This window comes from Grampus griseus, assembly GCF_964374135.1.
Source record: "Grampus griseus genome assembly, chromosome: 1".
In the NCBI taxonomy this organism is placed as follows: domain Eukaryota; kingdom Metazoa; phylum Chordata; class Mammalia; order Artiodactyla; family Delphinidae; genus Grampus; species Grampus griseus.
The window spans coordinates 118,695,613-118,709,098 of NC_139017.1; the positions used below are offsets into that span (position 1 = coordinate 118,695,613).

A 13,486-nucleotide genomic window follows, 5' to 3' on the forward strand; every position below is an offset into this window, starting at 1 on the left:
TGAAGCAAAAACGAGACTAGGAATAGCTCATCTGAATCCAGTGCTTTAAACTTCTTCCACACCAAGGCCCTCTCACGTAAATCCGGGCTTCTTCGTCTAAGCCCTGCATTCTCGCTACTGGATTCAAATACAAGTTCAGTTCCAGGTGCTAGCATGCTTCACTGAGTAACAGCTTTTTTCCCACCTTCTGAATGTCAGAACTGTCAGTCCTGCCTGCTGGAGGTGGGGACCTCAGCTAGGAGCAAGGATGGGGATTTTCCAAGGAGGAGATCCACCAATTGCAATCTCTGGCAGTTGCAGAAACAAAACTCAAAGCTTTCTTTTCCTGGAACTTGCAATCTAGGGTCTGTTTTACAGTTGGAAACCGAGGCAGCACACTGTAGCTGCTCCCTGCTCTTAATTACCTTACCCTCTGCCCATCACCTAGCCCTCCCTTCCCCAGGGCCTAGCAGGAAGCACACCTGCCTAAACAGGGTGTGTGCGTGCCTGCGTGTGTGTGTTTTCACATCTCAGGTGCCTAGGGACCCCGCGCCCCAGAGCTACAGAGCAGAGGCCTGGGTCTCCTCCCACATCTGGGCCCAGAAAAAGGGCTGGAAGCTGAGCTTCACTTCCAGCTTCCCCAGGCTCAGTTCCAGCAGCGCCTCGGGCTTCTGCAGAGCCTCCGCGCCTGCCTTCCCTCCTGCCTTAGCAACAGGGAGGCTGTGGATACCGCCGGCGGGTGGGGGCCGGGGAGGCTGCGTGCAGCCCGGGCGCCCAGGGGCGGCGGCGGCCCAGCCCCAATGCCCCGCGCACGGGCGACCGCAGTGCGGAGCCACCCCGCGAGCGCGACAGTCGCGGCGTCGGCGTGCACGGGCCCCAAGCACCCACCCTCCGCACCCGTCGCGGGTCCAAAAGGGATCCTGCAAAAATGAGCCATTCTCACCCCGCTGGGTAAGTGACAAACGGAGCTCTTCCGCGCCGCGGCAGGTGGCGACGCAGCCAGCGGCCCCTCCGCCCCCCTCCTGCTGCGGAGGGAAGGGGCGAGAGGGGGCGAGAGGGGGCTTGGGGAGAGGAGAAAAATAATACGGATTCTGGGTCGCAGCGAGGATGGCAGAAATCCCAGGCTTCGTATCTCCTCCCTCGCCTTTCACTGATGTTCGCTCGCTTTGAAATGTTCACTCAGGAAGGATTAAAAAATGGATGTGAAAAACGCATACATTAAGCAGGGACGTTAGCTGGAATCAAGAGGATCCTGTGTTGTGGAACATACGTGTTTTAATGCAATAATAGAGGTCACAGCATATGCATTCGTTTGGAGAATCAGGGCTTAGAGATAAATCCTCACTGCGGCGTCTTGCATACAAGTGAGGTGTGAGTTGATATAATATTGAGGGAGGTTTCATTGTGAGGGGTACCCCTTATTTCAGGATTTTTATCTGCCCGATCTCAAAAGGATCATAGGGGGTATTTTAAAAGTATTGTGGCCAGGGGAGGTGGTGTGACGCAGGAAGGTGAGAAGGAAGAAGCTATGTGCCTGTGTGTTTACACATGAGCTCCCGTTGCTTTGGGCAGGGTGACTCCTCAGAAGACATATTTTGGCAATTATTCAACCTGTTTTAGGAAGTTAACAGTCATTTACTGGCTGTTGAAAAAAGAGAAAAAAAACCAAAACAAAACACAACGAACCCCCAACCGGTCTTGGTTCTTTTATTGGAAGACGGAGTATCCAATTTCCTTCTGAATTAAACAGTGTCATGCATATTAGATGTTTTTTTATTATGATACATCTAGTAAGCAGATAATATCCTAGTTGATCTTGCAACTAATTTGAAGATGCTTTCCTTTTTAATTGAATTTATTGCACATTTTCAAGAGCAGCAGATTAACAGAGGACAACATATTTAAGATCATTTGGAGCTTGTGATGTCTGAAATACCACAGTAGTCATTGTGCTTTGGATTTACAGTCAAACTTAAAGATTTTACTTTTTAATGAATTCTCTGAGCGTTAGACATAAACTAAAATGTTTGAAAAACCTAAAGGCATATAAGGTGCCATACTGGAAGTCAGTTTCAGAACTTTCTGGAAAGTGATGTAGCTGTTCTAAACAAGCTTCTTATTTATCTCAGAGTTTAGTTTAGGTACTTGAACGCTTTGATGCTGAACTCCTGGCAGTTTTAGTTGCTGTGGGTCAGTGGGATGTAAATGGCACTATTTTTCTGCAGCTGCTCTTTGCAGTGTGTCCACATTCAGGAAAATGAATGTATCAGTTAGGGTTGTCTTCCTATGTTTTTCAGGTTTTTGGCTAAGTTAGAATCTGATTAGACCATTTAATCATCTATTTTCAAATGTGGAAAAAACCTGTAGCTGCTTATTAAATTGTGCATGATTAAGATTTCAGAAACTAAAGTGAAATTTTTCTGAAGCTCCATTAGTTCCAAGCACATGGAAAAAAAGGAAAATGTGTGATCTCGGGAAAGAGTGTGCTTCACGGTACTCTGCAAGAAAGACAGTAAGATGCAATGATAATCTTGCACTAAAATTGTAGGCACCATATCTCATTCATCTTTGTGCCCCCTTTGCTTATTCCTGTATAAAGAAATGCTCAACAGATGTCTATGGAATGAATGATACCATCTGACAGTGTGTCCAGTCTAGAGGTGGACGCATTCACAAAAGAAAACCATATTAGGGCTAAACATTTATCAAGTGCTTACCATGTGCCAGGCTCTAGGCTACTGTGTAACAAGAAATACCTCATTAATCTTCCCACTCACTCCGCGAGGCAGATTCTAGTCACCATTATTTTCACAGATAAGGAAACAGAGGACTGAGAAATTTCCAAGGATTTCACGGTAGGAGGGGTCAGAGTTGGAATAAAACGCCAAGGAGTCCAGTTGCAGAGCCTGTGTGATTAACCATTACACTAGCTGCCTCTCATGGTCAACAGCTGAGATGTAGGGGAGCCCTAAATACATGGAAATTCTTACCCAGATCAGACCAACCTCTGACAGGTGATAGCCGTACATAGCTATCTAGTATTTTGATGTATAATTAGAAAATAATTTTGTGATGGTGTCTACAGGTATATATTTTTTGTTTTCAGTTCATCAAAAATAAATGAAAACAATAAATATAACAACTTTTAATGCCGTGAAAGTCACCCAAGAACAAAGTTATTCAAATTGCTAAAGTTTTCCCTCAATATAAGTAGTCATTATTTTTCTTGCCTGCTACTATTTGGAAATAATAAAAGTTTCAGTAGCAAATAAAAGGTTTTCATTAAAGCCGAGAAGGCTTTTCCATCATTACTGAAGCAGTTTGTATTTATTACATTTTAAGAATAAAGTGCAATTACAACAAAACAGAAATTTAAAATTTCTAAAATTCCACCAATCAGTAAGGGACGCCCTGATGCTTTCTTTTGGTGCTTCCTTTGAGTTCCACTGCTTCCTTAATTACAGCAGGAAACACTTGACATACAAATTGCAAAGGCCCTATGCTGACTTCGTTCCAATAGTTTGGAGTAAATAAAAATGGTCTTAAAAACTTCTGCCAAAGATTATAATAGAGACTTTGATTCTGAGCTGCATTGTAATTTGGAGGAAGTCAACTATAAAATACTGTTTCTGGCACTGCCATCTCTAATGAAACTGTTTTAGAGTGGAAAATTTCAATTGATAGTCCCTCTAGTTTGTTCTGTCTCATCCTGAGTTGCTATTTGTTTGTGTGGGTGTTTGTGGGTTGTGCACTAGTCCTAGAGGTGGAATGGGGATTTTTATACCTCTCAGTCATGCATGAGGATAAAATGATATGGTTCTTCTGACTCCTTCAAAGGATCCTCACTGAATCCATGTGCACTGCGCTCCCTGTGTGAAAGATATGCTTGGCTCTGAGTAGAGATAGTCACACTCATCTGTAAATTTGCTTTGAGGAACTGGAAGAATGGGAAGCATTATAGTTTTCAACAAAATAAAAATGCAGAAGATGCTGTATGTTGGGAAAGATTGTTCCAAGGTTTAGAAGCTTTTTTTTTTTGGTTTAGACTTCTTAATTTATATCTTTTTAATGTAAAGAAGTGTTTCTGTAGTAACAGAGTATACTGAAGTGTGGTATAGAAAGAATGAACACATCCTTAGTACTCCCTGATCACTCAGTCCTATTTCATCAAAGGCAGAGTACAAAGTGCTATAGGTAAAATTGTCAATTTTTAGATAGTGGATGTGTATATATAAAAGTGACAAAGACTATAAACCCACTATGTCATTTACATATGGAGTGTCCATTGCACTTTGTCTCTGCCTTTTTTTTCAATCCAACATGGTATTATATATTATTTAAAAAAAATTGAGATATAATTAACATATTAGTTGCAGGTGTACAAGGTAATGATTTGATATTTGTATATATTGCAAAATGATCACCACAAATACCAAATGATCTCACTTATATGTGGAATCTAAAACAACAACAGCAATAACAGCAACAAAATGAACTCATAGATATAGAGAACAGATTGATGGTGGCTATGGGTAGGGGGTAGGGGGTAGAAAAATGGGTGAAGGTGTTTAAAAGGTACGGACTTCCAGTTATAAAGTAAATAAGTCTTGTGGATGTAATGTACATCATGGTGACAATAGTTAATAATACTGTATTTTAAATTTGAAAGTGGCTAAGGGAATAGATCTTAAAAGTTCTCATCACACACACACAATTTGTAACTATGTATGGTGTTGGATGTTAATGAGACTTCTTACGGTATCTCTGCCTTCCTAGCAAACAGTGTAGTACTTTGTATGACTGTAGTAGGGGTCTCGTCTCTTTGTTGCTCACCACTCCTACCACCAAAATTATCTGTGACACAGAATTTCAGATTTGAAGTAATTAAACATTTCAATTCAAATTGGGTAGTTTCTATTTACCCTCCTATTAAATATTAACAACTTGACTTCAAGGAGTAAATTGTTTCTGATTAAACGAGGTGAATTGAACATGCTGATTTGTCTTGATTTCCTCTCTGATAATTTTGTTATAGAGTCTGTTCTTTTTTCTTATCCCTTGGCTTGACAAACCTTTCACATAACTAGATGGGAATGGAAAGGGATTTGTTGTTTGTTATACAACATCACTCAATTCTTTGAATTTTTCAGAGTCATATGCCAAAAATCACATAGTGATCTGTCACCAAAATTTTTTTTTTCACTGATTTTTCAAGTTACAGCTCAATTAGGTCCTCCTTTAGTTGTGTTGGAAGCAAAGGCTTGGAAACTACTTGCAATCATATTTATTGACAAGTCAAGAAAACTATTTATTGTATCAACATCTACATAATACTTCAAATTGTCCCTTTGTCTCAGATGTTTTTCTAAGTTAAGTACATCCTAAGAAGACACCATATGGTGAGAGGTGTGCCTTTCTTTTGTGAAAGTAGAAAGATGATTATAAAACGGAGAGGAGGGAGGTGGATCAACATGGCTTGGAGGTGCATTTTTAGGCAGACCAGTTTTAGGAGAGTACAGAGGAAACCTGAGCGTCTAGAAATTGATTCCCTTCAAACAATCCTTGCCTGGGTTCCCCTAGGAAAGTCTCTGGGTATCCCAGGGGAGTACATATCCCAGTTTATAAACTTCTGGTTTAGCACACAGGGTGCTGTCAAATGCAGGATGCTGCAGCAGTCCATACTTCCTTTCTCCCAGTCTACTGAAGAAAGGAATCTCTAGCTGTAAGAAGTAGAGACTTCCCCAACTTATCTTGATTATTAATAGCTATGAAAAGTTTTTCAGGGAGACAAGAAAATAAAACATTTCTGACTCAATTTTCAATTCTAAAGTCAACCTCAAATAGTCTTGACCTGGGGTGTTTATCTATTTTCAAGACTTTTAGTTTCCAGAAATATCATTTTCAATGAAAACTTCAGATTCTGGAATATAGTACTTAAATAATCTTTTAAACTTTAGTTGCTAATTTTGGTACAGACCAAGAGAAGTAGGATGCAGACTGAATTTCCCTCCAATGGCTTACTCAGTTCCCCACACAAATAGTTGAAAATATTGTATGCTTTGGAATGATTCCATAAATGTCCATCAGTTTAAAATAAACTGTCAAATTAGGCGGGGGTAAAATTTGTGAAAAAGAAAAAAAAATAGGATTCCACATCCATACTGGTTTGCAAGTGTCTTTCATCAACTTTCTCTAAACTTGAAATCCCAAATCATCTATTATGAATATGATTTATGTTTTTAAAAAGGATGAGGAAAGAGGAGAATCAGTTGAGTCATTCAGAGTGAAACCCTTGGCACTACGGAAAAGGACATACATTTATGCTTTCAATTAAAATAAACGATTTAAGGTAAATGTATTTATCTATACTTATCTCATTAATTTAATTTTTTGTTTAAGTGATCAGTTATTGGTCCTGATGTTACCGACCAGGGTTCTTGGTCTCCTGAATCAATAGAAATTGGTCAGAGGCCAGACAAGAAATTCAGGCAAGGCTTTACTGGGGCCCCTGCTGCAGGAGGGGGGCGTGAGAACAAACAACAGATTCCCATGCTCGCTTGCTCCCTGAGGCGGGGCTGGCGAGCTTGTTCCTTATAAGGGGTGAGGGTAGGGGTGTGTCCAGAGGTCAGGCCAGAGGGGTGGCTTAGGTGTTTTGCCCACCCCTTAGGTGGTGTTGTGTGCAGGGGGTGTGTGCAGTACCCTGCTTTTGCTCCGGGCTCTTCAAAAGTGGCAGCTGGGACTTTTGGTCTCTTTGTATCTTTTGTCCAGAATTTGCCCCAACTGCGCATGCATGCCGTTATTTTTCGTCCCATTTAGTTTCTTTGTATTTTGTTGCTAGAGGAAAGGTGTGTCCAGGTGCAAGCATTGCAGCACTGCAGCAAAGGGCCCCAGGTGCCAGCCTGTCTCAGTCCCCCCTGAGAGACTCTACACCCTTATTCTTAAGCAGTAAGGGGCCGAAGCTGTCTTTTTCTGAAACTTCTTCCTGCTGGACAGGGGCCGCAGACCCTAGCCTACCCTAGAGGTGTAGAAGTCCCTTGTTGACTGTTCCAAGGACTTGTAGGGACCTGGGCCACCCTCTGCTGGAATGGGTTGAATCCCTTGAGCCATCATGAGCCTTACTTCAAACTGTTGGAGCCTAGAAGACACAAACTCAATCAAAAGGTTAAATAAACAAGGGCTAGAAAGGGGAAGAACAACAATAGCCATTAAAGGGCCTAAAAGGGAAGGAACCATGTTAACTTTGGGAGGGTTTTTATTTTTTAACTGTTGACCAGACAGTGGAGGCGATATTGCCCCTGCCAAAATCGTGAAACCACTCTGCCTGGGCGTATATTTCCTTCATATTAATTTTTACCTGTTCCATCGCATTGTTCCAAGCGCAGCAGGAAGTATTAGTTATCGCACAAACTCTACCTTGTTCTACCAGAAGGTAATCAGGGGCCAGACAATTGTCAAGAGCCACGTCAGCCAAGGAAACGAGAGAGGTTCCAAGTCCCGTTAAGGTTTCAAATAGGAGCCAACTCCTTACATCCATCGTTTTACTTACCTGTTGGTGGCGTCTGGCTTTTGAATAGGTATCTCAGCTCTTCCACTGGTGTATTCATCTGTTTTGACCTGTGGGGTTTCTGGAGGTAAAATCTTTAGTCTGGACAAACGTACCCAACTAGATACCCCTTGCGGTTTGACAGCAGTGGGGGTGGTTAAAGTTACTTTATAGGGGCCCTTCCATTTTGGCATTCGTTGGTCTTCGGGGGACCCCTCTTTCCAGGTTTTAAGAAGAGCTTGGTCCTTGGGGTTTATTTGTAAAGGAACTGCTCCTTCCTCTGTATTTTTAGTGGGAGCTGTCAGTGCCTTGTTGGCATAGTCCTGGATTGCCTTCTGAACTTGTCCTACATTAATAATATATCTCAGGGCCACGTTCACTTCCTCATCCAGTAGAATGTTAGTAGTATGAAAAGCCCCCCCCCCCACAGGTCGTTTCAAATGGGCTAAGCCTCAGACCACTCCTGGGGGCTACACAGACCCTGAGGAGTACAATAGGAAGAAGTTGTTCCAGGGTTCATGAGTGTCTTGGCAGAACTTTGCTAGGTTTTCTTTAAAGTATGGTTCATTTTCTCTACCTTGCCTGAAGACTGGGGGTGCCAAGAGGTGTGTAGCTTGTAGTCTATCCCTAGGGCCATTGTGAACCCCTGTGTGATTTTGACTGTAAAAGAGGGCCTGTTATCACTCTGGAGGGACTTTGGGAGTCCAAACCAAGGATTTATTTCTTTTAAAAGGGACTAACAGACTTCCATAGCCTTTTCAGATTGGGTGGGGAAGGCTTCAACCCATCCTGTGAAAGTATCAACAAACACCAGAAGTTATTTATATCCTGATCGTGGGGGCATTTGGGTGAAATCTAACTGCCAGTCTTCCCCCGATATGTCCCTCGGCACTGAATTGGCCTGAGTAATGAAGTGGGGTTTGGATGGGTCTGTGGGTTATTATGGGCACATAAATCACAGGTAAGAGTTACTTGTTTTTCTGTTCTTTTAAGCCCCTTCCCTGAAATAGCCTTTTGCATCAAGTCCCATAGTGCATCCCTCCCATAGTGGGTGGCATCATGTAAGCTCTTAGTGAGTTTCCATTGTTGGGCCTCAGGGATTAGAACCTTATTCTCCTTTTTATACCAGCCTGTGCTTCCCTTCTCATAGCCCCATTTCTCAGCATTTTCTTGTTCCTGTGGGGAATACTGGGGAAGGCTAGGGAGCTCAGGGGGGCCAATCACTAGAGCCATAACTTGTTCAGGTTCCTGCAGTTGAGCTGCCTGTTTTGCAATTTGATCAGCTTTGCTGTTCCCATGGCTCACAAAACATCCCTCCCTCTGATGGCCCCTACAGTGGGTTACTGCTACCTGGGTTGGGAGCTGCACTGCTTCTAAAAAAGCCAGAATCAAATCTTTATGTTTTATGGGGGAATTTCTAGCGGTTAACATTCCTCTTTCTTTCCAAATGGCAGCATGAGCATGTAGCACGTGGAACCCATATTTAGAGTCAGTGAAAATATTTAATTTCGTATCCTTCCCTAATTGCAAAACTCTCATTAATGCACTTAGTTCAGCCTTCTGGGCTGATGGCTGGGGTGGCAGGGCCTTGGCTTCTGTGATTTCGTCTAGACTAGCTATGGCCTACCTCGCCTTTCGGGTTCCCATTTCTACAAAACTGCTCCCATCAGTAAACCTTTCAACCTCGGGGCTGTCAGGAGGCTCATCTAGAAGATCAGACCTGCTGGAGTGAATTTGTTCTCTGGTCTCTATACACTGATGCAATAAGTCTCCACCCTTGGCCACTGGAAGCAGGATTGCTGGGTTCAGCATTTGGCACACCTTTAAGGTAATGTCAGGGGTGTCCATTAGGAGGGCCTGATATCTTGTTAACCTTCCCCCCATCAACCAGTGATGTCCTTTGACCTCCAGCACAGATTGTACCTGATGAGGGGTTAACAAATCTAAGTGTTGTCCCAGGTGAGCTTGGAAGCCTCATTAACCAACAGGACTGTGGCTGCCACTGCCCGCAGGCAGCTTGGCCATCCCAGGGCTACTGAGTCCAGTTGTTTTGAAAAGTAAGCCACTGGTCTCTGATCCGGTCCCAGCTTTGGGGTCAGGACTTCTAGAGCTATTCCTGCCCTCTCGTGAAATTACAGGGTAAAGGGCTTGTTCAAATTTGGAAACCCCAGTGCTGGTGTTCTACTCAACTCAGTCTTTAGAGTCATTAGGCCATAATTTAGTATCCAGGTATGACAGAACCCAGCCATCCTGAGAAAGCCTCAGAGTTGCCTCTGTCACCCAGCTCAGAAAGACTACCGGGTTTTAATCTTTCTCCTGTGTAACCTCTCAGACCTTATCATAATTTACAGGCTTCACCATACACCTTCTCATTTCTTCTGATAGACAAGTAATATAATGTCTCATCCTAGCCTGGCCTACACAATCTTCGTAGTGCCTGTGTGGGTCGTGTTCTGGCATTGCATCCCCACCCACCTGATAAATTTGGTGGTATGGATTGGTGGCCAGTAGGCCATCTGCATGTTCCCTGGCCTTTCTCAGTATACACTCCTTTTCATCTGGGGTGCAACAGTGGGCCAGAATAACCATGATGTATTTGGGAAGTCTGTCAAAATTTTTAAAAGTTTTAAAACGCCCAGTTAGATAGGATCATAGGTTGCTGTGAAACAATACTTATTCCTTGAGCTAAGGTGAGGAAAAAAAATCAAAATTAAATATAGATCACTTCAAGGCATAGGAACTCACACAATCTGTTATTAAAAGCAGCATTCCAGGAAAACTTTGTTCTCTTATGAGAGAAACCAAATCCAGTCTTCTATCAACCTACTCTTAATAAAATTCATTTTCCTAATTAAATTTAATCCAGCCTTAGAAAGTCCTGACCACCTACGAAATTCTTTAACCAATGTTCCTTTTTCTCAAACCTTCTGCAACTTCATGTAGCCATAATATATCCCGTATTCTTTTCCCATTCAGAAATAGCCAGCTCTAGGAAAAAAATCACCCTTTTTCCTTTAACAAAATATATTTCCATTTCTCATACCTTCTTTTCTGAAAACACACATCCTACTTTCCTTAAGCAGCCATGAACTGTCTTTTACATTAGCATTCCGTAAATTGGTAGAAAAACATCTCAAGGCGGCACCAAACAGCTTAATTTCTGTCTCATAAGAAGATAAAAGTAAGTAAATTTAGACCTATTTAGCAATTAATGTTCCAATATTTTCTCTTATTTGAAATGGCCTGAATATTCAATGAATTCTTATAATTTAACTTAATTTAGTTTCAAATTACCAAAATTTGGAGAGACTGTTTTAGATGGGCATTTCCAAAACATAATTATTCCTATAGAGTTTACCAAAAAGTTCTTATCCCAGTTACATTTACTTAAAAATTTAATCATATCAGTTTATTTTCCTGGTTGACAGATTTTATAACAGAAACAATATGCCCTTATTGACTTCCAATAACCTTAGGTACAATGAAAGTATTATACTTAATGTTGATGGCTCTAAAGGCAGGTCTGTATTAACTAAACACACAAGCTAAAGCCAGACAAACCAATTTCTACAGAACCAGAGATCTCACAGTTTTCCCACTTGAATTTAAAATAGCCCCTTTTTTCCCTTCAGGGTGGGGGACTATAGATGAATCAGGTAGTTCTTGGGAGCCCAGGCAGAATAGTTACATTGCAAAGGGAGAGGAGAGAGATGCAAGCCCCTCCCCTTTCCTTTTTGTTCTTTAAAATCCCGCTAAGTAACCCCAGGCTGGTGTCTCAGGTAATGTGGGCTGTGTTTGTATTTCAAAGCTTGCGTGCTCCACTGTGCCCACAATGTCAGCCGACACTTGCGGGAGCAGTTGGACAGACAAGACTACATAAAACAAAGATACCAATGACAAAACTTAAAGACACAAACAAGACGTTTTTAGGATGAAGGGGATGGGAGGGCAGGTATGAGGACCAAGGGAGAGGTAAAGGAGGAGAGGTGATCAAACCTGGAAGCCAGCGAGCTGTACTTCGTCTGTGGGACTGCAACCCTCAAGTGGGACTCTCACCCACACGTACACCAGTTTATAGAAATCTGCCGCCTCAGCCCATTCCCAGCAGGACTTCTCTTGGTGGCAGGAAAATAAAGGTGAGAATATTGGGATGATCAGACTTCCAGCCTCTACAAGACATGAGGTTTGAACCTCTATCACTCCCATAAATCTCTGGTCAGGGAGAGCCCGCTGGACCACGGTCTGCACGGTGTGAGGCGAGCCTCTCCCACCTCTGTGTGTTGCCTGTCAAGGTGAGCCATTGCCGGATGAAGGGAGCATGGTCTCACAAGCTGAGAGGAGTGATGCTTTTGCTGTCTGATGTCCACTCTCTCAGAAGGATAGGACAGAAGTAAGAGAGAGGAGAGGACAGAGAGAGAAATAGAGAGATTTCAGGAAAGGGAAAGGGCCAAAGGGAAAGGAAAAGTGGTGAGAGAAAAAGGACAAAGGGGAGGGGGAAAGCATTGCCTGAATGAGGGTACTGAGGCTTCCAGGGGCCAGGAAGGCAGACTTACCAAATGTGGTGACGCTGAAACAAGAGGTTCAGGTGGCCACTTGTCACCCACAGGGAAGCTGCATTTGGTGGTCCCAGAGGTGCCCAGATCCTCTACTGGGAAGGGAACAATAGTCCCTTCATGGTTGTCACAAAGTATTAGGTTGGCTGAAAAGTTTGTTTGGGTTTTTCCCATAAGATGTTACGGAAAAACCCGAACGAACATTTTAGCCAACCCAATATGTTACCGACCAGGGTTCTTGGACTCCTTAATCAATAGAAATTGGTCAGAGGCCAGACAAGAAATTCAGGCAAGGCTTTACTGGGGCCCCTGCTGCAGGAGGGGGGCGTGAGAACAAACTACAGATTCCCATGCTTGCTCGCTCCCTGAGGGGGCGCTGGCGAGCTTGTTCCTTATATGGGGTGAGGGTAGGGGTGTGTCCATAGGTCAGGCCAGAGGGGTGGCTTAGGTGTTTAGCCCACCCTTTAGGTGGTGGTATGTGCAGGGGGTGTGTGCAGTACCCTGCTTTTGCTCCAGGCTCTTCAAAAGTAGCAGTTGGGTTTTTGGGTCTCTTTGTATCTTTTGTCCAGAATTTGCCCCAACTGAACATGCATGCAACTATTTTTAGTCCCATATAGTTTCTTTGTATTTTGTTGCTCAAGGAGAGGTGTGTCCAGGTGCAAGCATTGCAGCACTGCAGCAAAGGGTCTCAGGTCTCAGCCTGTCTCACTGACCACATTGAACAAGACTTGGTTAGTGTCTTCGAAAGCAAATTATTTGAGTGTATGGACACTGCACTTTGATTTTCCCTTAGTTCCTTGCTTTCACCTAGCTCCATTGTTCTCAAACTTAAGCATACAAAGAATTACTGAATAGTGTGGTATACCCAAAACCATGACTATAGTACTTTATTAATTAAATTTTTAAGGGTAATTTTTTACCATATAGTGCATTTATATCTTGTGCTGACTAAAAAAGTCAACCCAAATGTAAGATCCAAATCGTTGCTTTTATAGTGAGCCACAAGAAACATACTTTAAAAGTGAAGACCATTTCAAAGTGTAGATGTATGGATCTGGATTTTTTAATAGTTACTCATTGTCTGGCAGGTCTCCTCTCACTCATTCTTCTTATCTCCTGTCCCTTTTGTATGGTTAACTCTTTTTTTTTGGTCTATGGGCAGATTACCGTGAGGTGCAGTTTTTTCTTCTGCCCCGTGCTCTGGGTACTCTCTTTATAGAGTTTCATTATCCTCTTCTCATCCATCCCAGCTACCTGAATGGATGTGGTAGGATCCAGAAGGTATCTGTTCCCTCTTTGGATGGATCATCAGTGATCATTTTATGGTTGTCAGCACATAATTCAGAATCAAAGTGCAACATCTTGCGTTTCTGTGTACCCAGGAAATATATTCTTTGTTACTTTTGTCTAA

The 13,486-nt window shown here is 42.7% G+C and overlaps 1 protein-coding gene across 1 annotated transcript in view; it reads left to right on the forward strand.

The window, feature by feature from the left end:
* The first annotated feature begins 859 nt into the window (after positions 1-859).
* Positions 860-13,486, forward strand: part of ERICH3 (glutamate rich 3) — a 109,326-nt gene continuing 96,699 nt past the window's right edge. Inside the window, 1 exon segment of the mRNA XM_082666831.1 lies at positions 860-930. Within this exon segment, the coding sequence (XP_082522957.1) occupies positions 908-930 (23 nt within the window). The 5' untranslated portion in view covers positions 860-907.